Source organism: Mobula birostris, unplaced genomic scaffold (genome assembly GCF_030028105.1).
Source record: "Mobula birostris isolate sMobBir1 unplaced genomic scaffold, sMobBir1.hap1 scaffold_738, whole genome shotgun sequence".
NCBI lineage: Eukaryota > Metazoa > Chordata > Chondrichthyes > Myliobatiformes > Myliobatidae > Mobula > Mobula birostris.
In genome coordinates this window covers 107,942-135,595 of record NW_027278456.1, presented here as the reverse complement: position 1 = coordinate 135,595, position 27,654 = coordinate 107,942, and the positions used below count along the sequence as shown (strand labels likewise).

Genomic DNA, 27,654 nt, shown 5'->3' with positions numbered 1-27,654 from the left:
ATGGATCAGTCTGGGAACACACAGACCCAGCCTCAACACGAGCCCATCAGCTTCGGCATCGACCAGATCCTCAGCGGCTCTGACCAGGAGAGCTGCCTGCAGACTAGTGCCAGAGTATCTGAGGCGAGTTACCTGCCTAATCCGGCCGGGGGCACCTATCCGACCCTCGCTCCATCCTACCCGGCCATGGGAGCTACATACGAGGACAGTCTGTCCGGATCTTACAGTGTGAATCTGAGTATGAACGTCAACGGTTTGGCTTCTGCCGGGGTGATCAGAGTGCCGGCGCACCGGCCCATCCCGCAGGCCGCAATGCCTAACGTGCCCAGTATTGGCAGCGTGGCTGGCCTCGGTGGCCTGAACTTTCCTTGGATGGAAAGCAGCCGAAGATTTGCCAAGGACAGGCTGACAGGTAGGGGAGAGCTTTTGTGTTAAACCCGAGGCTGAGGCTGAGGAACGCGGTGCCCTAAACCTGCAAGCCGACTCTCCTTTCACCTACAGTTTACATTACGAACCGGTATTTGTTGCTCTGAAGTCGGTAAGGTTGTGTTGTTGGTAACGCAATTTTATTTAGAATCAACGAACAACCGGGGAAATTTGCCAAAAGCCTTTGACACTTTGTGAAGTTGGTGGTATTTTACAACTCGCTTGGTTTCATTGCGATTGGTTTCAGTGCCTTGTCCTTTGCTACGATCGGTTTAGGTTTGGTAACAGAATTGGGTGGCAAAGGAATCGTTTTCAAATTTTGTTTAAACAGCGAGTCCTGCCTTGAGGAGTATTAAACCCGATTTGAACAGATGATCAGACTGATGACATGGAAAAGACTGAATTTACCCCCAGCAATATAACAGTGAAAGAGTAGGGTAATTTGTTGAACATGCGGCTTGAATTAAAAAAGATTAAATCAAAACAAAGAATAAGCGTTAGAAGATTCTGTTGTAAAGGTGACAACTTAAACTAACGTCCTTTCAGAGAGGACAGGCAGAGTCTGGACAGAGCAAACCCTGTCCTGGAAACCAGGTCCTGTCCCCAAAACGAGGAACTGCAGATGCTGGAATCTATAGCAAAGGAGCACTGAAAGAACTCGGCAACGTCCAGCATCTCTCTCTCTATCTGTCTGTCTGTCTGTCTCTCTGTCTCTCTGTCTCTCTCTCTCTTCCCCCCCCCCCACAAAATGCTGCTTGATCCGCTGAACTGTCCCAACGATTTTTTTTTGCTCCAGATTCCACGGGGAGCTGGTCTCACGCAAGAGAGCGAGTCCCAGGTCGAGTGAGATGTTTCTAATTTAGACAGAGCAGATCGCGGTTCCGAAAGAGAAAAGATCTCAGCCGAAGGGAAGATGCGACCAGAAGCCGGGACAAAAAGATCAGACACTTCCCAAAACAATAAACTTCAGTCTGGACCGGGCAGCTGACACACCAGAGAGGCCGTGCCTCCGTACGGGGAGAGCATGTCTTGGCCCAACAACCAAGTCCCGCTTCCTTTTTATCTATTTTTTCAGTTCTGGATAATGTTTAATAGGTGTGCCAATATCGCACTCCGAGAGTTTTAGGGAGGGATCTTCTCCGGTGTCTCTTTTCTATATCACTCTTTTAGTTCCGGGAAGGATCTTTTCGGCTCAGATACTCTTTAAAACCCTGGTGGGATCGCCAACTCTGCTCCTTTCTACCTCTTCTCGGGGTTCTGGCTCCAACTAAATTTTAATTGGTCAACAGGTTATACCCGTGGTCTACGAGTGACACCGTCACCGCTGGAGATAAAAAATAAATGAATCATCCTGTGACCATTTTAGTGTCCATCGACCAGCGGCCTTTAAATTTACTGCAACCTCCACCTGTTCCTCCCTTTCCCCCTCCCGCTGAATATTCAATTAATTCCAAATTAATGGAAGGAACCTCTGAAATATAGAGTTCTGTTTATATATTTAATGGGTTCAAATTCATTTAAATTTAGTTGCCACAGTCTTGGATTGATTCGTCAATACGGCAAATCCGCATCTATAAATGTCACGATGTCCATAAATGTCACAGACAACCAGTGGCTGAGTGTGTTGAGTGTGTCTCTGTATTTGTACGTGTGTGTGTGTGTGTGTGTGTGTGTTTGTGTGTTTGTGTTTGTGTGTGTTTGTGTTATGTGTTTGTGTGTTTGTGTTGTGTGTTTGTGTGTGTGTGTGTGTGTGTGTTTGTGTGTTTGTGTTTGTGTGTGTTTGTGTTGTGTGTTTGTGTGTTTGTGTGTGTGTTTGTGTATGTGTTGTGTGTTCGTGTGTTTATGTTTGTGTGTTGTGTGTTTGTGCGTGTTGTGTGTTTTTGTTTGTGAGTGTGTTGTGTGTGTGTGTGTTGTGTATTTGTGATTGTGTTTGTGTGTTTGTGTGTGTGTTTCTGTGTGGTATTTGTGTGTGTGCGTTGTGTGTGTGTGTTGTGTGTGTGGGTTGTGTGTGTGTGCGCGTGTGTGTGCGTGTGTGTGTGTTGTGAGTGTGTTGTGTGTGTGTGTGTGTGTGTGTGCGCGCGCTCGCATTTTTGTGAGACTAAGGTTAAAGTCGAGGGTGGAATACAGACTCCTGATTCCCACAGAGGAAGTGCGTTACTGTAGATTAATGGGAATGACAATGGAAGTGGGACCCCCATTTGGATAGATCATTGAGCTCTGTTCTCTTTCCTTCTGACAGCCGCCTTGACCCCTTTCACAGTGACACGGCGGATTGGTCACCCTTACCAAAATAGGACTCCTCCGAAACGAAAGAAGCCGCGCACTTCCTTCACTCGGATCCAAATTTGTGAACTGGAGAAGAGATTCCACCGCCAGAAGTACCTGGCCTCGGCGGAGAGAGCGGCGCTCGCCAAATCCCTCAAAATGACAGATGCTCAAGTCAAAACCTGGTTCCAGAACAGGAGAACTAAATGGAGGTGAGAGAAGACATATTGGCCTGCAGTCTCTCGTGCCTCGAAATGTGAATAAAGTTATGAAAGTATGGAGAGAAAGCGTGAAAATATAGAACAAAAAGAGAGGCTGGCAATGAAAAGGCGGGGGGCAAGTTAGATATAGATTAATAACTTAGGAATAAAAAATGCCAAAAAAAAGTTTGAATAAAAGGAACTTTACACTGGATAACGAGATCACAGAATTTAAATCCATACCCTTAACAGCCTGGACGTCGGGGGACAGGGATTGAAGAAGATAGCTTTAAACTTCCCCCATGTTTAGTTAGAGATTGAGACTGCGGGCCAATGGGTTGATTTAAACGGCGAGGGGGGGGGGGTTATATACAATTATTACAGTTCAGCTTGTAACAGGTGATGTAAGAGATCTGGAAGAATACTTGAGTGAATTCAATAGAGTGGAGAGCGGCGGAAAATATATTAACCGGTTCAAAACGCAGTGAGTGTGTGTCAATAATTTTAAACTGATAAAAGTAAAACAATAGTTATGAATGAAGGTGAATTTTCCAAAGAGGGAGAAAAATTTACATTTAACATTTATTGAGTATCGAGTAGAGAAGGGGACAGGAATATATTTAGAAACAGTGTAAATGAAAGAGAGAAGGAAAGGTCCATATTAAGATACAAGCGATACTGAGAGAGTGGGCAATTATATATTCTTTTAAACTGCGAGAGGAAAACAAGTGGAGTACAATACACGAGAGTGACGCTGACGAACTTAAATACAGCAGATGACATCATCGAAGAACATCGGTGAGAGGGTCCAGGGTAACAGAGAGAGGAGTCGAAATAGAGTTTAAAGCAGTAGGAGTCGGCAGAGTGGGAACGCGCCAGAATCGGGTTTCATTTTACGAAAGAGAAAGAGAGAGAGAGAAATTTCGAATTACAATCCAAAGAATTGAACTGGAACGATATTCTGTAATGTTGTACACGAGTAATCTATGTTCCGGACAGCAAGCAGTGTAGCCGAGATCCGTACTGGACCTATTGTGTGGTGCTGTTGCTGTTCGTCAAGTACGATTTGGATGAATTCGTTTTGTCGAAGTTGGATGATATAATACAATTAAATGTGTTTCCAACCAGGCAATGCATGTTTAAAAAGTTCGTTGGCAAGTTTAACTTTGTGATGTAGCAAGAATCTGTTTGAAGTCGATCTGCTAGCTGACGGAACTTCCAAACTGAAGCAAAGGGAACTTTTAAGCCTGCCCCGTGTTGAGAAATGTGGGGTAAAAAAGTGACCATGTGTACTGTTCGATATAGGCTCCCCATTCATAATATCTTAGGGATGCATAAAAAAAAAGGACTGCAGATGTGTCTTGGCATTTTTGTACTGTGCTTTTATGTATGTAATTTTCATTTTATTTAATAATTAAGTAAGACATGACTGTCTGTAATATCTGGCTTTGCACCGCAAGGCTGTTTTAATTAACTTTCCCACCAGTAATAACGCCTCTGGGGAAACAATTACTTTCCAAGAGTTGGAATAGAAATGGAAAAAATCTGCTGAATGATAATTTAAATGTCTAAAAAAAAACCAGCCCCGAGGAAAGAGGGGCATTACTATTAAGGGTTAAATAAATCAAACAATTTAAGGAAATTTGTATTTTTAAAAATTATAACCGCGCCCTCGGCTCTATTTTGAAGTTATCTTTAAACTCCATTCAATTGACAAAGGTCTTGATAATGCCGAGAAGAAACCGAAATATTTTGGCTCAATGTTTGCTGTGAATATGTTATTGATTAAATAGTACAACTAAGCATTTCATTCAAATATTGAAGGCGGCCTATATCAAGACGGGGAAGGTTCTGTTACCATTAACATTTGAAACGACCCTAACTGAGATCCGCACACCGATTTTTTTTTTCGTGATTTTGTCTATTCAGGAAAAGGAATATACTTAAATATAAAAAAGAGATTGGCATTGGAAGGGACTGAACTGTTTACAAGACTGTGTCCCAACATAATAGATTCTAACAAGATGATAGCATTTGTAATAACACCAGTAAACAGCAGCAACAGTGTTATTGGATAATCTGTTATCGACACTGACTGCCCTTCGCTCTTCCTGCCGCCACACTGAACGGTGATAAAAAGGATTGTGTTTATTCCTCCTTGTGTTCCACAGTTATAAATCTGAAGGGCAACAAAGTGCATGTTTGGCTTTTCTTTCTCTCTGACACAGTCACCTCCGGTGCAATGAATGATGGAGAATATAGAGCAGGGCACTAAATCAGAGCTAAATATTTGAACCCGCTCCGCAAATTGATTACATCCGCGATTTATTATTTAAAACTGGGCACAATAGGATCTTCGGTGAAATGTGTTTGAGCACGTGTCAGCGTGAATGTTAGAGTGAGATTAGATCAAAGAGAATTCGCGCGCGCGCGCGCGTGTGTGTGTGTGTGTGTGTGTACCTTAGTGAGTTTCTGTGTGATTTTCTGCCTTATTATCTTTGCGAGAAACTGCGTGCGAAAATATGTTAGTACCTTTGCTTGTCTGCTTGTGTTTGGAGGGTGGGAATGTGCACCAGAGAAAGTGCAAGAAAATATTGGGATTAGCATAGATGTGAAGACAAATCTGTTTCTGGTGTGGGATGTGTGACAGTATAAGTCTGTGAGGAAATGTTTGTTAAACTCAGTGTGACGGGGCGGGGGTCGCAATGCATGCGCTGTAGAGTTACAGTATTTAAGGGTAGTGAATGAAAGAGTACTCCGGGAAAAATGGTTAAATCAGGTGTATTTGAGTTTGGTATATTTGTTAGTACGTTTATTTGTCTGCGTCTGTGTGACTGTTTATCTGTGTGTATCTAGTGTTCGCCTATTTCTTCGTTATCTATCTCTGTGCGTACGTGCGACTAAATGATGTGTGTGTACGCCTTTTTCGACAGGGTGTCATCAGTATTTTGATGCTGAACAAATTAACCTTAAAAAGCGACATTTGAACAGATTACATCTGAACTAGTTATAAAATCAGTGATGATTTTAAGTATACCCGTACACCTGCTCATTAATGCCGGTGCCTAATCAACCAATCATATGGCAGCAACTCAATGCATAAAAGCATACAGACATGGTCAAGAGGTTCATTTGCTGTTCAGACCAAGCATCATCATGCGGAAGGAATGTGATATCAGTGACTTTGACCGTGTTGGTGCCAGACGGGGTGGTTTCAGTATTTCAGAAACTGCTGATCTCCTGGGATTTTCACGCATGTCTCTGGAATTTACAGAGTATGATGCGAAAAACAATCAAAAAAATCCGGTTCTGTGGGCGAAGAAGCCTTGTAAATGAGGGAGGTCAGAGGAGAATGGCCAGACTGGTTCAAGCTGACAGGAAGGCGACAGAAACTCAAATAACCACAAGTTACGACAGTGGTGTGCGGACGAACATCTCTGAATACATTGAAGAGGATGGACTACATCAGCAGACCACAAATATATACACACTAGCCACTTTATTAAGTACAGGAGGTAGTTAATAAAATTAGAAAATTAGATCTAAGAAAATTTAAACCCGAAAATGTAAGATACCAGCTGATATATATACACACACGTGTGTGTGTGTGTGTGTGTGTGTGTGTGTGTTATTGATATACTATTATAAACACGTATATTTAAATTCCCATAAGCTCTCTGAACATGAGTTTCCAACTGAGTTGTTTCAATCATTTAAAAATATAGATTAAATGCAACCATGAAGATAACGATTTACTTCATTTGTCACACGTTCACACACAGTGAAATGCGACGGTTTGCGTTGAATCAAATAATTAACGAGGATGATGCTGGTCAGCCTCACAAGTGCCGCCACGCTTCGGGCGCCAACACAGAATGCCCACAACTCACTAACCGTACGTCTGGAGCACCCGGAAGAAACCCACGCAGTCACGGAGATAATTTACGGATTCCTTACAGCCAGTGGGGGTAATTAAACCCCGATCTGTAATCGTTGGGGCTGTAAAATTGAACGCTAACCGCTACGCTATTATGCATATATTTCGAGGAACAGGACCCAACTCGATCCCACATCTCTCCCATCTCCTAATTAACCAACGGGCCCGCTCCATCCTGCTCTATTTCGTTTCTGAATCCCACAGTTCCTATTCTGTAACGGTTCACCTGCCTTCAGCCATTTGAGTCTGCAAGAGGGAAATGCAGAGTTGGGGATTCTTTGCAGGGAACAGTATATTACTGGCTCAGTTACAATATGCTCGAAGGGCTGATTTATTTATTTAGCAATACGGCGCGGAGAGGGCCCTTCTGTGGGAGAAAACGTGAGCAACCGGGGAAACCCCATCCATGCATTGCACGGGGATGACGTACAGAACATCATACAGAACGGCGTCGGAATTGAACTCCAGACTCCGGAATCGCGCTAACCCCTGCGTTACCGTGGTCCTCATTCGCAGTTTATTCCTTCTGCATCACCATACAATGCCTTGTAAACCCTTTGTTCACATAAATGACTAATGCAACCAGAGAATTTTATCAACTTAACTGAGAGTTTTTATTTGTGAATCACACACTCCATTTTCCACAAAAGAACTCAAAAACAGGGTAAATTGTAAAGCATGAAAAACTAAAATTCATAAACTGAAATGTCAGCTGTTCAAATCTATTTATCCCTCTTTGCTCGGTACTTGGTTGAATCAGTTTCGTAGATATTACAGCCAGTAGTCTTTTGGATAAGTTTCTTGTTAGTTTTGCACAACATAATGGGGCAAGATTTTCCCATCTCTCCTTGCAAAGTTGCTGAAGCTATGCCAGTTAGTTGGGGAGTGGCGCTGAACAGCAATCTTGCCGGAGATGTCCGAGTTAAGATCAGGACTCTCACTGGGCATCAATTTTATTCATTTGAAGCCACTCAATGGTTGCTCCGGCAGCGTGCTTTGAGTCGTTGTCCTGCTGAAAGAGGAACTTCCTCCGCAGTTTAAGCTTTCTGGCAGAAGCTAGCAAGTTTTTATCCAGGATCTCTCTGTATTTAGCAGAATTCACCTTCCCATCAATCCTGACCAGATTTCCAGTCCCAGCTTCTGAAAAGCACCCAAATAGCATTATGCCACCTCCACCATACTTTGCAGTAGGGATGGCGTTAACTGGCTGAAGCGAGGTATTCGCTTAGCGTTGAGGCCGAAAAGTTCCACTTTTGTCTCACCTGACCACAAAAACTTCTTCCACGTCTTTACAGTATCTTCTTATAGTCTTTACAGTACCTTGTAAAGTGACGCTTTGTAAAGTATTTACGGACAAGGATATGTTTTATTTTAGCGGTAAACCGCCACTTCCCAACTAACCGGATACAGCTTGAGCAATTTTACAAGGAGAAATGAGCAAATCTTGCTCCATCACGTTGTGCAAAGCTAATAGAAACTTATCGAAGAAGGCGGCTGGCCGTAACAGCTGCGAGAGGTGGTTCAACTGTATTGCGCAAAGGTGATGAATACTTCAGAACTGCTGACATTTCAGCTCTTGAATTTTTGGTTTTCATGCTTAACAACTTCTTTGGGGGGGGGCTCTATTTTGAATAAAGGAGCATATGATTCACAAATAAAAATTCTCAGTTAAATTGATAAAATTCCCGGTTAGTATTATTCATTTATGTGAACACAGCGTTGGGGGCTAAATATTTTTCAAGGCGCTGTAACACCATAGGGAATTCACTGAGGACAATATTCCACCAACATTGAACTACTGACTGCACAGGAGAAAGGCAAAGATCTGAAGCAGCCACTGATGGGTAGGCTAGACAATATTTTTCCACCACTGCCAAGTATACATAAGGTGTCCCCTCCCTTATACTCTATGGGAAATAACAATATCGGAAGGGGAAGAGAACCGACAGAAGATCCGGGCCATGTTGGGACAAGGGATATAAATGAATTAAGACTCTGCAGTCAGGATTAATCATAAGAGCATGAGCTAATGATTAGGGGAATAGTTGAATGAAGCAAGGAAGATATCGGCAGATGCTGGAGCCACCCAAACGTCGACTGTACTTTTTCCATGGATGCCATCTGGCCTGCTGAGTTTCTCCAGCGTTTTGTATGTGTTGCTTGAATGAATCTGCTTGGCTGGAGAAATGAGGCAGATTCAGATTCTGCAGCCATGGTGACTTACGTTAGAAGAGAGGGGATTATTGTATTCCATGCTGATTTCATAGATGCAGTGAGGAAAGATTTCCAGTTAGTTACAAAAGGATGCAAAGCAGAAACACTGTTTTAGATATGGAATACAAGACTCCCAGATGACAGAGAAGAATAAATGGCAAATAGACAATAGGCGATAGGTGCAGAAGTAGACCATTCGGCCCTTCGAGCCTGCACCGCCTTTCTGAGATCGTGGCTGATCACCTACTATCAATACCCGGTTCCTGCCTTGTCCCCATAACCCTTGATTCCCCTATCCATAAGGTACCTATCTAGCTCCTTCTTGAAAGCATCCAGAGAATTGGCCTCCACTGCCTTCTGAGGCAGCGCATTCCACGCCTCCACAACTCTCTGGGAGAAGAAGTTCCTCCTCAACTCTGTCCTAAATGACCGACCCCTTGTTCTTAAACCATGCCCTCTGGTACTGGACTCTCCCAGCATTCCTGCCTCTATCTTGTCCAATCCCTTAATAATCTTATATGTCTCAATCAGATCCCCCCTCAATCTCCTTAATTCCAGCGTGTACAAGCCCAGTCTCTCTAACCTCTCTACGTAAGACAGTCTGGACATCCCAGGAATTAACCTAGTGAACCTATGCTGCACCTCCTCCACAGCCAGAATGTCCTTCCTTAACCCTGGAGACCAAAACTGCACACAATACTCCAGGTGTGGTCTCACCAGGGCTGTGTACAAATGCAAAATGATTTCCTTGCTCTTGTACTCAATTCCCTTTGTAATAAAGGCCAACATTCCATTAGCCTTCTTCACTGCCTGCTGCACTTGCTCCTTCACCTTCAGAGACTGATGAACAAGTACTCCTAGATCTCTTTGTATTTCACCCTTACCTAACTCCACACCGTTCAGATAATAATCTGCCTTCCTGTTCTTGCTCCCAAAGTGAATGGATTAGTTCAGGAACTGTAGAGTCAGACTGGAGAAAGGGAATGCAGCCTAAGATGGGTTTGGGACTCGGACAAAGCAACAAGTATGGCTGATAAGGTGAGTATATTGCAAGCACAGGGCACAACCTACACCTAAGATATAACTCAAGAAAGGGGAAAACTAAGAACATTAATGTTCTGGTACAATATATTATGAGAAGGGATCATACAATCATGTTAATAATTATAGAAGTTGTGTTATTGAAAGCTCAGAGGCAGAGTACATGGTGGCATTGACAAGCCACGGAGATGTCATTGCACTGTTGGTTAGATTCTGTAGATCATTGGTCAGGCTAGAGAGGAGTTGCAACAAAAAACTACAATCTACAGTACTTCGATAGTATATGACTTCAGTAATTCAGGCATGGATTATGATATCAATAGTAATGAAAAGAGGAAGGAGCAATTCTTGAATCCATTGAAAATGATCAATGTTTTACCTTCTAATTATGGCAGAATAAGATGCTGGATATGGTTCTTGAGAACAAAGAGGAGGAATTGGAGAGCATTTGAGTGAGTGAATATTTGGAAGACAGTGGCCATGATACCATCGGGTTTAGAATAGCAATGGCTACGAAGAAACTAACTAGAGGAGAGCAGGAAAATGGTCTGAGTGGAATGGAATTAAAACGTTGTTGGCAACTTTAAACCATGAAACAATACAACTAAATGTGAAATAATGAGAGACCGTTTAAATAGGAGCTGGATTTTAAAAATGGTTGCCTCATAAAAGACAGAGAGTTGAAATCAATGTGACCTCTTCAGACTGGGGAGATTTAACTAGCGGAGTTCCCCAGGGATCGATTCTTTGTTCTCAATTGTTTACTGTTTTTTTAATGATCCAGAGGAAGGAGAAGTATGATTTGTCAATGATGCAAAGGTGGAAGAATGTGATGTGTTAAGGATACTGTAATTTTGCAAGTGAGCAAAAGATCAGCAAATATAATTTAATGTGGAGAATTGTGATACATTTGCAAGTAAAATCAACAGGCAGCTCATTATCTAAATGGAGAGAGACTGCAGGTGAGTGACGTACAGATGGATCTATACGTTTCAATGCATGGATCACAATAAGTGAGCAGGCAGGTCCAACAAGTACTTATGAAGGGAACTGACAGTTAAGAATAGGGAGGATTTGTAACTGTATAGTTTGTTGGTGAGGTTCACCCTGAATACTGTGTACAGTTTTGGTCCCATTACCTAAAATAAAATTACCTAAAATAAAGTCAATACTGGGTACAGTCCAAAATGAGATTCACCAAGGTAATTCATGGGATGACATGAGATCTTTTCAAGAGAGACTAAATAGTTTGGTCTGAATTCCTTGGAGTTTAGAATAATCAAAGGTGGTCTTGTTCAGACATATGAGATACTCAGGGGGTTTGACAGGTTAGATATTGGATGTTTCCACCAGTGGGAGAGTAATAAAGGGGACACAACTGCAAAATGGGCAGGGGGGTTGAAATTGCTTCACTCAGAAGTTGTGGAATCTCAGGAATTGTCTGCCCCAATCAGTACTGAAAATCGGATAATTCTTCTTCATGTGCCTTGCGTGTTACACGCTTGGGTGATCATGGTTCTCCACATCGAACGATCCCTCGCAGCGTCAATGATATCTCGCACACTTAGATCTGTTAGTTCTTTCACAGTGTCCATATACTTTCTCCTTTGCCTTCCTCTTCTGCATTTCCCAGGCATACAGCCTTGTAATGTAAGGCATTCTATTTCACCCTTTCTGATGACATGGCCCAGCAATTTAAGTTTCCTCTCATTGTCGGATCATTAGAAGTATTTAAAGTGCATGAATAGACTGAGGAGCAGAGCAGTATGGAGAAATGGCACAGAAGGGGAATTGAGGCTAGTGTGGATAGACCATGATCATATTACATTCAGGGGTCTGATGGCTTGTTCCTGCTCCTACTTTGTTTTTGTGTAACTGGTTTGAATATATACACCCATGGAGTTAGAAGGGAAGGGCACCCAAAACTAACCATTTGCAGATGTCAAAATTAGACGAAAATATAGAAATTATGGAGGTCACAATTACAGATTTAAAGAAACATAATTTGGATGTAGAAGGTGGAATATCGCTCCAAAATTGAGAATAGGGCGAGGTGAGTTGGAAGGGGTAGCCTCTGCAAAGAGAAAGACACTAGATTAGTGGCAAATCTAAAAGTGTAATTAGAGGAAGGTCATAAGGAAGCCAATTGAAATATTCGTGTGGAGGCAGGAGTGTTTTTAGAATCTCGGTTTTACACTAGAGAGAAAATTGTGCCAGTGCAAAGAAGGAAATCAGAAGTACATTATAATTATGGAGAGTGAAAATAACAAGTACGGGAAACACAAGGTCAGCCGACTGTTTTCTCGTGTAGCGAGAGTGGGAAGCAAGAGTTTTTCGCCTCCACCTTACTTTGGAGATGGGACCCGTGCCAGGGGGTAGGATGCTTGTATCTTGTATTCTGATCAAAGCTGGAGCAACTCCCGTCCCAATGTCAGTCATGCAGCAAACCCTACCAGGAAAAGTCGGATCAATAAATGGAAATCTGAAAGAAACTCTCTTTTTGTGTACAACCTAGAAACTGTACCGTTTAGGTTTTGGACAGGGTTGGTTAAGGCTGCAGTTAATGCTATGAATATAATTTTTAAAAATAATTTGATAAAGCAAGTACAGCAGACTTGTCAGCAAAATTAATGGATCAATGACACAGTGAGAACATCCCTAAAACGGTCAAAGCAGAGATTATCTATGAGCAGAGTTTTCAGACTAATCAGGGGTGTTCTTGGAATTATTATTGGAACTTCCACTATTGCGACCATTGTCATTGTGACCAGTACTGCACTGCCTAGAACATCAGATTCATTGGTACCATTTCAAAGTGAATTGGCTAATCTTGAAGGAGTAGTATATCCCAGGGCTGCGGAAGAGAGACTGAAGATGTAGGGTCAAATGGATCAGTATAAGTGCGTCTTCTCTGCTCTGTGAAACTTCACCTATCCCACCCGTCTCTTACTATCTTATGCCTGAAAATAGATCAAAAGTTGTCCCTTTTCTATACAAATATCAGCTAACCAGCGGTTTGTCAAAAACCTTCTATATCCCAGTGAGGTCCCAACATACTAAACAGTGAATGAAGTTGTTTCTGAGGTCCTACAAGAGGATAGAAAGTCTCCGAACCAGAGCAAAAATACATCTGCATATTTTCAGTGTTGTAATAAATCTGCATTGATCAGGTGAGGGACTTCTAATAGTCCTGTCAAGGCAGGATTTTCCTAACAAGGAAAAAGCCGACCCTGCACAGAGCCAAACTGCTGCCTTCTCTGTAAGTCGATGAAAATGGAGTAAAAGACGGCTGGAGGACCCCACAGAAAATAGAGATATACGTATGATAATACATTATATACCCCAGAAATGTGCAGCTGCCTGCTTTCTCTGAACCGAACAGGATGCGGGGTGAGGACAAACTTCCGCCGCCGTTCGCAGTTACCAGGTAAGTCAAACAGCAGACGACACATCCAAAGCATTCGACTTCTGACCGAGACTAGGCTTGGCGAGCTCGCCAGATACAGAGATCGAAACGGAAAGCTTCTTGACTTTCATATGGACCGAACTGCACCTTCGGAAAAGGAAAATGCTGGAGGTGTGTGTTTCTCGGTGGTACTCCGATGTAGCGGTTTTGTCAAACTTCTGTTTCCCCGACCTTGAAGTCCTAATCATCAAATGGTGTCCGTTCTATTTGCCAAGGGAGTTCATCTCCATAATTCTGACCACAGTTTACATACCACCAACGGCCGACTCTAATCAAGCGCGTGAGATACTGCGTGATACCGTCATCAAACAAGAAACAGTCCAGCCCAATGCATTTGAAATCATGGTCGGGTGCTTCATCCAGGCTCGTTTGAAAAAAAAACCCTGCCCATTTACCATCAGTATAGGCCCCTGTAGGGCCAGAGGTCCCAACACATTAGGCCACTATTATACCACGATAAGGAACGCCTACCGTTCCCCGTTCCAGCCCAGACCATATTTCAGTAAATCGGATCACTTGACTGTCCTTCTCCTAGCTGCAAATGCTACAGATCAAAGCGCCGGAGATTATGACAACGAAAAGGAGGTCGTGGGAGGGAGAGGAACGGCTATGGGATTGCTTCCAGTCATTGGACTCAAGGGCCCATCGGAGTGAATACACCGTGGTTGTCATTGACTTAAAACAGTTGTAAACTAGTGTGTCCCCGCAAAATCATTCAGAGTCTTCCTCTTATAAAGTTAAATCAAGCGACAAAGGCGACAAAAGGGCTTCGCTTCCAGATGAGCTCAATTCCCTCTATTCTCTTTTACACAATAAAAACATGAAGGAACCATCAAGAACTCCCACAGCCCCCGAAGATCTGTGATTTCAGTCTGAGGGTGACAGGCGAGCAGCCTACAAGGGGGCGTACCCACGAAAAATACCGGCCTAGGCGCGGTACCTGGCCAAGTGCTGAGGACTTCCCTAATCAACTGGCTGAACTTACCTGCCTCAAGGAAGCTTCAATTATTCCGATGCTCCAGAAAAACATGATGGCCTCCCTCAATTACTATTGTCCAGTGGCACTTAAATGCACAGTGATGAAGTGTTTGAGAGGTTGGTGATGAAACATGTCGTCTCCCGTCTGAGATCTGGCTTAGATCTGCTCCAATTTGCCTACAGGAGCAACAGGACTGCAGTAGATGCCACCTCATTGGCTCTTCACTCAACCCTCGTAGAGCAGTAGATGTCGTGTATATGGATTTCAGCAAGGCATTTGATAAGGTACCCCATGCAAGGCTAATTGAGAAACTAAGGAGGCATGGGATCCAAGGGGACATTGCTTTGTGGGTCCAGAATTTGCTTGTCCACAGATGGCAAAGACCAGTGACCAGTGGTCTGCCTTAGGGATCTGTTCTGGGACCCCTTCTCTTCGAGAATTTTATAAATGACCTGGATGAGGAAATGGAGGGATGGGTTAGTAAATTTGCTAATGATATGAAGGTTAGGTGTGTTGTGGATAGCGTGGAGGGCTGTCAAAGTTCACAACGGGACGTTGATAGGATGCAAGACTGGGCTGAGAAGTGGCAGATGGATTTCAACCCAGATAAGTGTGAGGTGGTTCATTTTGGTAGGTCAAATATGATGGCAGAATATAGTATTAATGGTAAGACTCTTGGCAGTGTGCAGGATCAGAGGGATCTTGAGGTCCAAGCCCATAGGACGCTCAAAGCAGCTGCGCAGGATGACTCTGTGGTTAAGAAGGCATATGATGTATTGGCCTTCATCAATCGTGGGATTGAGTTTAAGAGCTGAGAGGTAATGTTGCAGCTATATAGGACCCTGGTCAGACCCCACTTGGAGTACTGTGCTCAATTCTGGCTGCCTCACTATAGGAAGGATGTGGAAACCATAGAAAGGGTGCAGAGGATGTTGCTTGGATTGGGGAGCAACCCTTATGAGAATAGGTTAAGTGAACCCGGCCTTTTATCCTTGGAGCAACGGAGGATGAGAGGTGACCTGATACAGGTGTACAAGATAGTGAGAGGCATTGATCGTGTGGATAGTCAGAGGCTTTTCCCCAGGGCTGAAATGATTAGCACAAGAGGGCATAGTTTTAAGGTGCTTGGAAGTAGGTACAGAAGAGATATCAGGGGTAAGTTTTTTACGCAGAGAGTAGTGAGTGCTTGAAATGGGCTGCCGGTGGCGGTGGTGGAGGCGGATATGAAAGGGTCTTTTAAGAGACTCCTGGATATGTACATGGAGCTTAGAAAAATAGAGGGCAATGGGTAACCCTAGGACCTAACCACCTAAGCAAAGCGTGTGCTACCGGGCCGCGAGGAAACGATATGATTTGACGATATGAAACGATGAGTCAGCTGCACCTTTCCTCATTCCCCGTCACGCCCACTGTTGAACTTGAACGCACGCGAGGTCATCAGTTGGTCATTAAGCTGCAACTACTCGTTAGTAAAAAACAAAAGTCGCTTGAGAGTTTCTTTGGAAGAGATGGTAGGGGACATAAAAGGCCTCACGATGATGATAACACAGAGACAGCTGAGGCCGAGACTGCAAAAAAAAAAGAAAGCTTCCTTCCACAGAAAATACGACGAGTCGTACATAAAATATGTCTTTATTGCGACCGGTGACTCGCACGCTCCAAGCCCCCTGTGTGTGATATGTGGAGACAAGCTGTCTAATGAGGCAATGAAGCCCTCAAAACTGCTTCGGCACCTTGAGTCCAAGCACCCTGCACTTAAAGACAAACCCGTTGAGTTTTTTGAGCGGAAAAAAACCTAAGAGCCACCACCTCCATAAATACTGCTGCTCTGAGAGCATCGTACTTAGTGGCTAGCTGTATTGCTAAGGCTAAGAAGCCTTTCACTGTTGGTGAAGAATTGATTCTGCCTGCTGCCAAGGACATGTTGGGAGAAGCCGCAGCTAGGAAGATGGCACAGGTTTCTCTTTCAGCTACCACAGTTTCAAGGAGAATCGATGCCATAGCAGAGGACATCGAAGCACAGCTGTTGGAACGGCTTAACGAGTCACCAGGTCGACGAGTCTACCGATGTCGACAACAAGGCAATACTGTTGATTTAAGTGCGATATATTTTTCAAGACGATGTACACGAGGATATGTTGTGTGCACTGCCGCTGCCAACTAACACACTGGGGCAGAACTATTCAAGTCTGTGAATGACTACATGTCAGGCAAACTGGACTGGAATATGCAGAGACAGGGCTGCAGCTATGCCTGGATGGCTGTCTGGTTTCACTACCCGAGTCAAAGAGGTTGCTCCTGAATGCCAGTCTACACATTATGTCATACACAGGGAAATGCTGGCTAGTGAAAAATGTCACCTGATCTTATCAGCGTATTGAGTGACGTTGTTGAAGTTATCAATCACATCAAAGCAAAAGCCTTTCACTCACGTCTGTTTGAGCAGTTTTGCGAGGAAATGGATGCAGAGCACAAACTGGAACTGTGGGGACAGCGAGTGGACAGGGGCATATTTGACATGTTCCCAACATTAGCTGGGATTTTGGTAGAGACTGGGGCTGCACCGTCTTTCTCATAGCTGGTGCGCGATCACCTATCTTCTCTGTCGACAGAATTCGAGCGTTACTTCCCAACCGCAAATGACGCAAGACGTGCAAAGGAATGGGTCCATGACCCATTTGTGAATGTCCCCGGTGAATCATCCATGTCAGCGCGGGAAGAAGATCAAGTCCTCGAGCTTGTAAATGACGGCCGGCTGAAAAGTATGTTTGACATTACATCTCTGCCGGCATTCTGGATCAAAGTCAAGGCTGAATATCCTGAGATAGCCATGAAAGCACTGAAAACGTTGCTTCCATTTCCAACATATCTCTGCGAAGTGGGATTTTCTGCAATGAATGCAACGAAAACTAAATTGCGGAATAGACTGGACATAAGGAACCCCATTCGAGTCTCGCTGTCTCCCATCACCTCTCGATGGGACTGTCTTGTTGCAGGAAACAAGCCCAGGGCTCCCACTGATTCAGCGATATTGGTGTGTTGCAATGATTCTATATGTTCATACGAGGAAAATGTGTGGTGTGTTTAATATTCAAACATTGCTTAAAATGTTATGATGCTATTGACTTATAATTGACTTATCACTATAATTATGCGAGGAAAATATGCGCTGTGTGTTTAATATTAAATTCGTTAGATAAACTCCTTTAGAAACGAGATTGAGTGTATTAGCCTATTATAAATGACTTATAGTTGACTTATCACCTATCATTTCGGAGGGCATGTCCTGGGCCCAGCGCGTAAGTGCAATTAAGAAGAAATCATGACAGCACCTCTGCTTCCCTGGGACGTTGTGAAGATTCGGCATGACACCTAAAACTTTGACAAACGTCTTTAGACGTGTGGTGGAGAATACGTCGCCTGGCTGCATCACACCCCGGCATGGAAACACCAATGCCCTTGAACAGAAAATCATAAAACAAAAGTGGTGATGACGGGCAAAGCACTCCTCACCAATGAGCACACTTACATGAAACGCTATTGAAGGAAAACAGTATCCACCATCAGGGACCCTGGCCCCCACCACCCCCTCCCAGGACATGCTCTCTTCACGCTGCTGTCATCAAGAAGAAAGTTCAGGAGACCCAGGACTCACACCACCAGGTTCAGGAACAGTTACTACCCCTCAATCACAACCAAAGTGGATAGGGGATAACTTCACTCAACTTTATTTGTCCCATTGTTGAATTGTTCCCATACACAATGGACTCACTTTCAAGGACTCTTCTTCTTATATTTTAGATATTTATTGTTTATTTATTTATTATTATTTCTTTCTTTCTTTTTGTGTCTGCACAGTTTGTCGTCTTTTGCAAACTGGTTGAACACCCAAGTTGGTGCAGCCTTTCACTGAATCTGTTATTTTTTTTATGGATTTTTGAGTATTCCCACAAGAATATATATCTCAGGAATGTAATGGTGACGTATATGTACTTGATAATAAAGTTACTTTGAACTTTGAACTTCTGAACCTCCTGATCAATGCATATGTAGTTCACAAAACAATTTAGAAAGGGCAAACACTGTCCTTAATTCTAATTTTTATCTCTCTGGAAGCCTGCTAATACAAGGGCACAATAAAGTTGGAACAGGAGTAGGCCAATCAGCCCCTCAAGCTTTTCTCACCGTGTATTATGATGATAACTGATCTATTCTGGTCTCTTCTGTGGCATATATCCATACCCTTCCGTTCTTCAAGTTATCAAATATTCATGAGCCTCCAGTTTCAATATAGAAGTATTAATGATCCAATTTCCACCACCCACCAAAGAATTCCAGATATTCACCACTCTATGTGAGAAGAACTTTGTATTCATCTCAGTTTTAAATGGCCTTCCCTTTATTTTGCAGCAGTGTCCCCTCTTTATAGACTCGCGGAGGTGTGTGCGCTGCTGAGGACCCGTGACTCCGCCTTCAGAGCAGGCGACAAGGCAGCCCTTAACAATATCGAAGGCCAAACTGTCCCGGGCCATCAGAGAGGCAAAATGTGCACACGCCCGGCGAATCCACATCCACTTCCAGGACAGCGGCGACACGTGGCGCATGTGGAAGGGCATTCGGGACATCACCGACTACAAGACGACAACACCTTCCTGTGCAGGTGGTGCCTCCCTCCCAGATGTGTTGAACAACTTCTACACTCGTTTTGAGGCGGAAAATGATCTGAGGAGAACCCTGTGCAGGGTCAACCCATGGAAGGCTGCTGGACCAGTCAATATTCCTGGCAGAGTGCTTAAAGGATGTGCAAACCAGCTAGCAGATATTCTCTCTGACATCTTCAACATCTCCCTGAGCAGCGCCGTCGTTCCTATGTGCTTCAAGGCCACCACCATCGTCCCCGTGCCAAAGAAGTCTTCAGTGTCCTGCCTCAACGACTACCGTCCCGTCGCACTCATATCCATCATCGTAAAGTGTTTCGAGAGGCTCGTCATGAGGCACATCAAGACCCTGCTACCCCCTCACTGGACCCCCTGCAGTTCACATACAGTCCCAACCGTTCAACAGACGACGCCATTGCCATCACCCTCCACCTGGCCCTAACCCACCTGGTCAAAAAAAGACACGTATGTTCGAATGCTGTCCATAGACTTCAGTTCAGCATTCAACACAATCATTCCTCAGAAACTGATTGGAAAGCTGAGCCTACTGGGCCTGAACACCTCCCTCTGCAACTGGATCCTAGACTTCCTGACTGACAGACCTCAGTCAGTCCGGATCGAGAGCAGCATCTCCAACACCATCACACTGAGCACAGGGGGCCCCCAGGGCTGTGTGCTCAGTCCACTGCTGTTCACTCTGCTGACCCACGACTGCGCTGCAACACACAGTTCGAACCACATCATCAAGTTCCGCCGATAAGACGACTGTGGTGGATCTCATCAGCAAGAAAGATGAGTCAGCATACAGAGAGGAGGTGCTGCGGCTAACGGATTGGTGCAGAGCCAACAATCTGTCTCCGAATGTGAACAAAAAAAAAGAGATGGTTGTTGACTTCAGGAGGACACGGAGCGACCACTCTCCGCTGAACATCGACGACTCCTCCGTAGAGATAGTTAAGAGCACCAAATTTCTTGGTGTTCACCTGGCGGAATCTCACCTGGTCCCTCAACACCAGCTCCATAGCCATGAAGGCCCAGCAGCGTCTCTACTTTCTGCGAAGGCTGAGAAATGTCCATCTCCCACACCCCATCCTCACCACATTCTACAGAGGTTGTATTGAGAGCATCCTGAGCAGTTGCATCACTGTCTGGTTCGGGAATTGCACCACCTCGGATCGCAAGACCCTGCAGCGGAAAGTGAGGTCAGCTGATAAGATCAGCAGCGTCTCTCTTCCTGCCATTACAGACATTTACACCACACGCTGCATCCGTAAAGCAAACAGCATTATGAAGGATCCCACGCACCCCTCATATGAACTCTTCTTCCTCCTGCCATCTGGCAAAAGGCACCGAAGTATTCGGGCTCTCACGACCAGACTATGTAACAGTTTCTTCCCCCAAGCCATCAGACTCCTCAATACCCAGAGCCTGGACTGACACCAGCCTACTGCCCTCTACTGTGCCTGTTGCTATTGCAATGCCTGCACTGTTTTGTGCACTTCATGCAGTCCTGAGTAGATCTGTAGTCTAGTGTAGTTTTCTGTTGTTTTTTACGTAGTTCAGTGTAATTTTTGTGTAGTTCGTGTAGCACCATGGTCCTGAAAAACGTTGTCTCCTTTTTACTGTGTAGCGTACCAGCAGTTATGGTCGAAATGACAATAAAAAGTGACGACTTGACTTCTATGAGTGAAAAAATACCAATATCTACCCTGTCAAGCCTCCTTAGGATTTTGTGTGTTTGAATAAGGTCATCCCTCATTCTTCTAAACTCCATGGAATATAAACTCAAATTGTCCAGCCTCTCTTTATAGGAGAACTTTCTCATCTCAGGAATTACTCTGGTAAATATCCTCTGGACTGCCTCCTGTTAAACTATAAGATTGGGGGGCGGGGGGCATTAGGGCAGCAATCCTGTGCATTGTTCCAAGTGTGACCACACTAACACCTTGTACTACTGAAAAAAAAATCTTAAACTCTAACTCCTTTGCAATAAAAATCAACATGCAGTTTGCTCTTTGAACTACTAGTTGGACCTGCCTGTTAGCCTTTAGTCATTCACGCACAAGAACACCAGACTCCCTGAACTGCACTCATTCGTTGTCTCTTCATTTAGATGATATTTTGCCTTCTGATCCTCTTACTGATATGAGTGACCTCGTACTTTCCCATATCAAATTCCATTCATCGGGATTCCTACTAATCACACAATCTATCTGTTGCAGAATCACAACGTGCCCTCCCACCTTATTTTCATATAATCAGCAGACTTGGAAGCCTCTCATTTTGTTCTCTCCTCTGAAACATTAAGGCATATAGTGGCCAATTGTGGGACAAGAACTAATTCCAGAGTACATCATTGACTAGGCCCCTCCAGTATCAAAATGACTCAATTACTCCAACACTCTGTTTTCTATGTGACAGCCAGTTTTCAATCTATGCTAACGTACTTCCTTCAATATCTTGGGCTCTTCATTCATGCGCCTGCCTATTCCTTTAGAATCTCTAAATGCACTATATCTACAGGTTTCCCTCTATTAACACTCATTGGCACATCTTCCAAGAATTTGAACAAATTTATCAAACGTGAATTATTTTTCATAAAACCACGTTGATTAGCTTTGGTTTTATTCAGTGTTATTCAACTAAATGACTAGTTAGTACCTTCTAATTATTGACCCCTGGTATTTTACCAAAATTAGTTGTTGAACCAGCTGGTCTGTAGTTCACATCAAAGTTGCTGGTGAACGCAGCAGGACAGGCAGCATCTCTAGGAAGAGGTACAGTCGACGTTTCAGGCCGAGACCCTTCGTCAGGACTAACTGAAGGAAGAGCTAGTAAGAGATTTGAAAGTGGGAGGGGGAGGGGGTGATCCAAAAGTTCAAATCTCTTACTAGCTCTTCCTTCAGTTAGTCCTGACGAAGGGTCTCGGCCCGAAACGTCGACTGTACCTCTTCCTAGAGATGCTGCCTGGCCTGCTGCGTTCACCAGCAACTTTGATGTGTGCTGCTTGAATTTCCAGCATCTGCAGAATTCCTCGTCCTTACGTGGTTTGTAGTTCTCTGCCTTCTCACTTCGTTTTTAACAAGGGGGGTAAGATTAGCTGATTTCCAGTCTCCTAGTACCTTCCCAGAATTCAGAGAGTTTTTAAAGGGTTCGACCAATGAATCCGCTAATTGCTTTAAAAACTTTGGATGCAGGTCAGCAGGTTCCTGTAATTTGTCTGCCCTTAACCTCCTCTAATGCTCAATCCCTCACAACTGGGATTTTTACAAGTTCTTTCCTGTTATTTGAAAGTAGCCCATCTCTTATTTGAAGAAAATTTACAATGGATTCCATAGGAAAATCAAATGTAAACACTGATATAATATGCCTGCCATTTGTTTGTGCCCTGTTGCTAATTCAACATCTGCGTAATCTAGAGGTCCCACAATTTCATTAGCCACCTCCTTCCTATTTATGTATCTGTAGAAACTCTTCCTGTTTCTTTGATTTTAGGTTTTTCTCTCAAGACTAATATCCTCCCTTGAATATTTTGCTGCGGGATCCTCCCATCTGACCCCTCCTTACTACCACTTTGAATGTACAAACCCCATTTCCAGAAAAGTTGGGATATTTTCCAAAATGCAATAAAAACAAAGATCTGTGATATGTTAATTCACGTGAACCTTTATTTAACTGACAAAAGTACAAAGAAAAGATTTTCAATAGTTTTACTGACCACTTAATTGTATTTTGTAAACATACACAAATTTAGAATTTGATGGTTGCAACACACTCAACAAAAGTTGGGACAGAGTTAAAATAAGATTGAAAAGTGCACAGAATATTCAAGTAACACCGGTTTGGAAGACTCCACATTAAGCAGGCTAATTGGTAGCAGGTGAGGTATCATGACTGGGTATAAAAGTAGCGTCCATCAAAGGCTCAGTCTTTGCAAGCAAGGATGGGTGGTGGCTCACCCCTTTGTGCCAAACTTCGTGAGAGAATTGTTAGTCAGTTCAAACGGAACATTGCTCAACTGAAGATTGCAGAGAATTTAGGTCTTTCAACATCTACAGTACATAATATCGTGAAAGATTCAGAAAATTCAGAGACATCTCAGTGCGTAAAAGGCAAGATCGGAAACCACTGTTGAATGCGCGTGATCTTCGAGCCCTCAGGTGGCACTGCCTAAGAAACCATCATGCTACTGTGACAATTATAGCTACCTGGGCTCGGGAGTACTTCGGAAAACCATTGTTACTCAAGACAGTCCGTCGCTTCATCCAGAAATGCAACTTGATACTGTATTACGCAAGGAGGAAGCCATATATCAACTCTATGCAGAAACGCCGGCGAGTTCTCTGGGCCCAAGCTCATCTCAGATGGACCGAAAGACTGTGGAACCGTGTGCTGTGGTCAGATGAGTCCACATTTCAACTAGTTTTCGGAAAAAAACGGGCATCGAGTTCTCCGTGCCAAAGATGAAAACGACCATCCAGATTGTTATCAGCGAAAGGTACAAAAGTCAGCATCTGTGATGGTATGGGGGTGCATCAGTACCCACGGTATGGGTGAGTTGCATGTATGTGAAGGTACCATTGACTCTGAGGCGTATATTAGGATTTTAGAGAAACATATGTTGCCATCAAGGCGACGTCTCTTCCCGGGACATCCATGCTTATTTCAGCAGGACAATGCCAGACCACATTCTGCACGGGCTACAACAGCGTGGCTTTGTAGACACAGAGTGCAAGTACTTGACTGGCCTGCTGCCAGTCCAGATCTATCTCCTATTGAAAATGTATGGCGCATCATGAAGAGGAGAATCAGACAACGGAGACCACAGACTGTTGAGCAGCTGAAGTCTTATATCAAGCAAGAATGGACAAAATTTCCAATTGCAAATCTACTACAATTAGTATCCTCAGTTCCAAAACGATTAAAAAGTATTAATAAAAGGAAAGGTGATGTAACACAATGGTAAACATGCCTCTGTCCCAACTTTTGTTGAGTGTGTTGCAGCCAGCAAATTCTAAATTTGTGTATGTTTACAAAATACAATTAAGTTGGTCAGTAAAACTATTGAAAATCTTTTCTTTGTACTTTTGTCAGTTAAATAAAGGTTCACGTGAATTAACATATCACAGATTTTTGTTTTTATTACATTTTGGAAAATATCCCAACTTTTCTGGAATTGGAGTTTGTATTTTTAATTTAACATCCTGCCCCCCTCCCTATCATAGATGTGTCATTTTTCATGAAATCACTCTTTCTAAGTGTTCTTGACAAGCTATTGAAAACATGCCTTTGTTCATCTACTTTCTCGCTTCACCCTCATACTGCTTTAAGTTGAAGACAACGGTGTTCACCCTCCAACTGCATTTGAAATTATCTCATATTGCGTTCACTCCTCTAAAGGGATCCTGAATAAGATATTTTATTAATCCTTTCTCATTTCTTATGATCAAAACTAAAATAATCCGTTCCCAGTCAGGTTCTGGAACATAGTATTCCGGGTAACAGATGACACACTCCACAAATCTTCTTTTAAGATACCCTTAACAGTTTAGATCCCCTAATCAATAGGCAGATTAACATCTCCAATGCTATTTTGAGCGCCCTTCAAACATATCCCGGATATTTTCCCGTATGTGCTCTGCGTTACTGGGAGGTCACATTTTGGGATCTATGGATTATTCCTACTTCTGCTTTCTATTTCCTTCTATTCGCGATTTCAACGTAAACCGATATACGTAGATATCATCTATATCACAACATTCTCTGATACATTCCTTCATTAACAACGCTACCCCGGCTCCTTCCCCTTTGGCCTTTCGCTTGCCAGAATGATCCCACACTAATATCAACTTTAAACGCAGCTCTAAATACGGATGTTGAACTAGAATCAACAAATAACTAAAACACAGTGAAAACATTTTGGGAACGAAAAGAGTCTGGCTTATAAATCCATTCCCCACTAAGCACTGAAAGCCTGGCGGTTTAAGGCTTGAATCTGAACCTTCTATGGATCAGAAGCGAGGCCCCCGGCAGCGTCCCTGTCATATTCCCAGTCTGTCCGGTACTTCAGCGGTAGTTTGACTTTGTAGACGCTAAACTCCTTCTTGACTCTTCCAATCTGCTCCACGCGCTATTGGTGACCAACAGGGTGCACATTTCTGGTATCTTCACACTTCTATCGTCTTTTTAGGAAAGCATTGGGCGCTTGTTTTAGGAATGTAAATGTGAATCGGTACGAGGTAGATGTAAGTTATTTACACCACGTCCTTGAGTATTTTCACATCTTTTTTGAAGACACGGGGATGAATTGAACTGAATATTTTTTCTGGTTAGAAATTCAGTGAATTTATAATCCTCTAAGGTTGCTGGGAGTCTACAGGGAGGGCGGAGGCATTCTGCTAAATGTTCGAGGATAAAGGAAGTTTAAGATATGCGTTGAAAGTCATATGCCAGTGGTTCTGCTTTCGGCTGTGAGACTGAGACCAATAATTTCTGAGGGAAAACGGAGAGAAAAAATATTTGATCTAGGACAGAAAAAAAAATGGGGTTATGCGAAGCTAACGAAATGGTGAGCGGTTACTTAACAAGACAGGCATATTCTACATTGCCACTGCGTGAGTTTATAAAACAGGTATATAGCTCCACGAGGAGTGGCTTTCTCCGAATTATTAGAAAAACACTGCGAACTGTATGTTTAAAATATAATTCAGTACTGAGCTGGGCATTACCCGACTTATGCCTACTGTCGTTTGCACTTTCCATCGTCACACGCGGGTCCTGGTTACCTGTGCAAAACATTCGCCGTTTCACCGTGGGCGCGGATAACGTCCACCAAATCTCTAGCAGGGAAAAGGAGTGTTTTTTTATTGACCTCATTTATCTAAGAAATAAATGCTGCCAAGTTGTCAGTCACGTTTTGCTCTGGCAGTATGAGATTCACATCAGGAACGAGGTCTGTGAAAGCCTCCCTTAGCCTAAGACGCTGCCCAGTGCGCACCAGTCGCGCTCCGACTGAGGCACATTCTGAGCAGTCATGGAGGTGCTAGTCCTATCAGAATTGTAGATGGAAAAGACGCAAACTGGAATTGCTTTGCAATGACTATTACCACTTCTGACACAAATAAGCGATAGTGAAGGAATTACGGAACGGACCGAGGTGGGCTCCGACCCGTTAACTGATCTCGAGTCATGGTCTTCACGAAGGGGGAAGATTGAACCCACAGGTGGATAGATATTGAGAGGCCTCCATGATTCTTCCCCACTCTCTCACAGTTATAATCACACGTAAGCTTGTTAGGATTAATCTGACCCTGTTTAAGGTATTGAAAAGCCCATTGCCAGGGCTTTGAACCACTACGTTGGGGCCCTTAAATTTAGAGTAGTGCAGTACAGGAATAGTCAGATTAAAGCAAATCACTGTGACTGTACATGATTCATAACCCCCCCCCCCCCCCCACCCCCGTTCCCTAGATACTCGTGTGTCTCTCTAAAAACCTCTTAAATGCCACTATGTATACACTTTCACTGCAATCCTTGGCTGTGCGTTCCAGGCACCCCGACTCTCTGTCTAAAAGTCTTAACCGGCATATCTCCTTTAAACTCCCACGCCCTCCACCCGCCCACGCCCCCCGTCCCAATACGTGTCAGTTCTACCCTCGGAAATGATACCGACTGTTTACCCTATCTCTGCCTCCCAAAATGTTATAAACTTCGGCCAGGTTTCCCGCCTCAGCCTCCGACGCCCCAGAGAAACCAAGTTTGTTCAACATTACCTTTCAGCTCATCCCCTCTAATCTAGGTAGTATCCTGAAAACCTTTTCTGTATCCTTTCCAAAGTCTCCAGGTCCTTCTCGTGAAAGGACGACCAGAGTTGTACACAGTAATGTGAAGTAAATTGGAGAAGGCAGCGAGGGGCGAGAGCTCGGTGACAGGGACAGATCAATCACTTCCCTCGCCCTTACTGGGTCCAAGGTCCAAGAGTTGGCTTCCGATCTAACGACCTTTTTGTGTCTCTATCCCACCCAGACGGCAGACGGCGGAAGAGAGAGAAGCTGAGAGACAGCAGGCTAACAGACTGATGTTACAGCTCCAACACGACGCCTTCCAGAAGTCCCTCAACGACTCCATTCAGCCCGACCCTCTCTGCCTGCACAACTCCTCACTGTACGCGCTGCAGAACCTACAGCCCTGGGCCGACGAGAACAGCAAGATTCCAGTGGTCACGTCTTTAGTGTGAGGCGGACAGAGCAGGATTCTCCGGGCGTTTATTTGTGTTGTTTTTCTTCCCGTGCTAAATTAGAAAGAGAATGTGACTATGAATAAGTGACAGGTGGGGGTCGTGGTCTCTTATTACAGGGACTAGGGCACTGGGTACTGCCAGCGGGCACGTCCTGGAGACATTAAAATACAAACTTTCCGACACGCTCCTTTAACGCGGGCGTCCCAGGAACCGCAGAGTGCGGCAAGTC

At 43.9% G+C, this 27,654-nt stretch overlaps 1 protein-coding gene across 1 annotated transcript; it reads left to right on the top strand.

Annotated features, from left to right (window-relative positions):
* Positions 1 to 27,422, top strand: LOC140193715 (T-cell leukemia homeobox protein 3-like). The gene is made up of 3 exons (XM_072250880.1): positions 1 to 412; positions 2,642 to 2,903; positions 27,212 to 27,422. The coding sequence occupies exons 1-3, from the start codon at positions 1 to 3 to the stop codon at positions 27,420 to 27,422; spliced, it is 885 nt and encodes a 294-aa protein (XP_072106981.1).
* Positions 27,423 to 27,654: the final 232 nt, after the last annotated feature.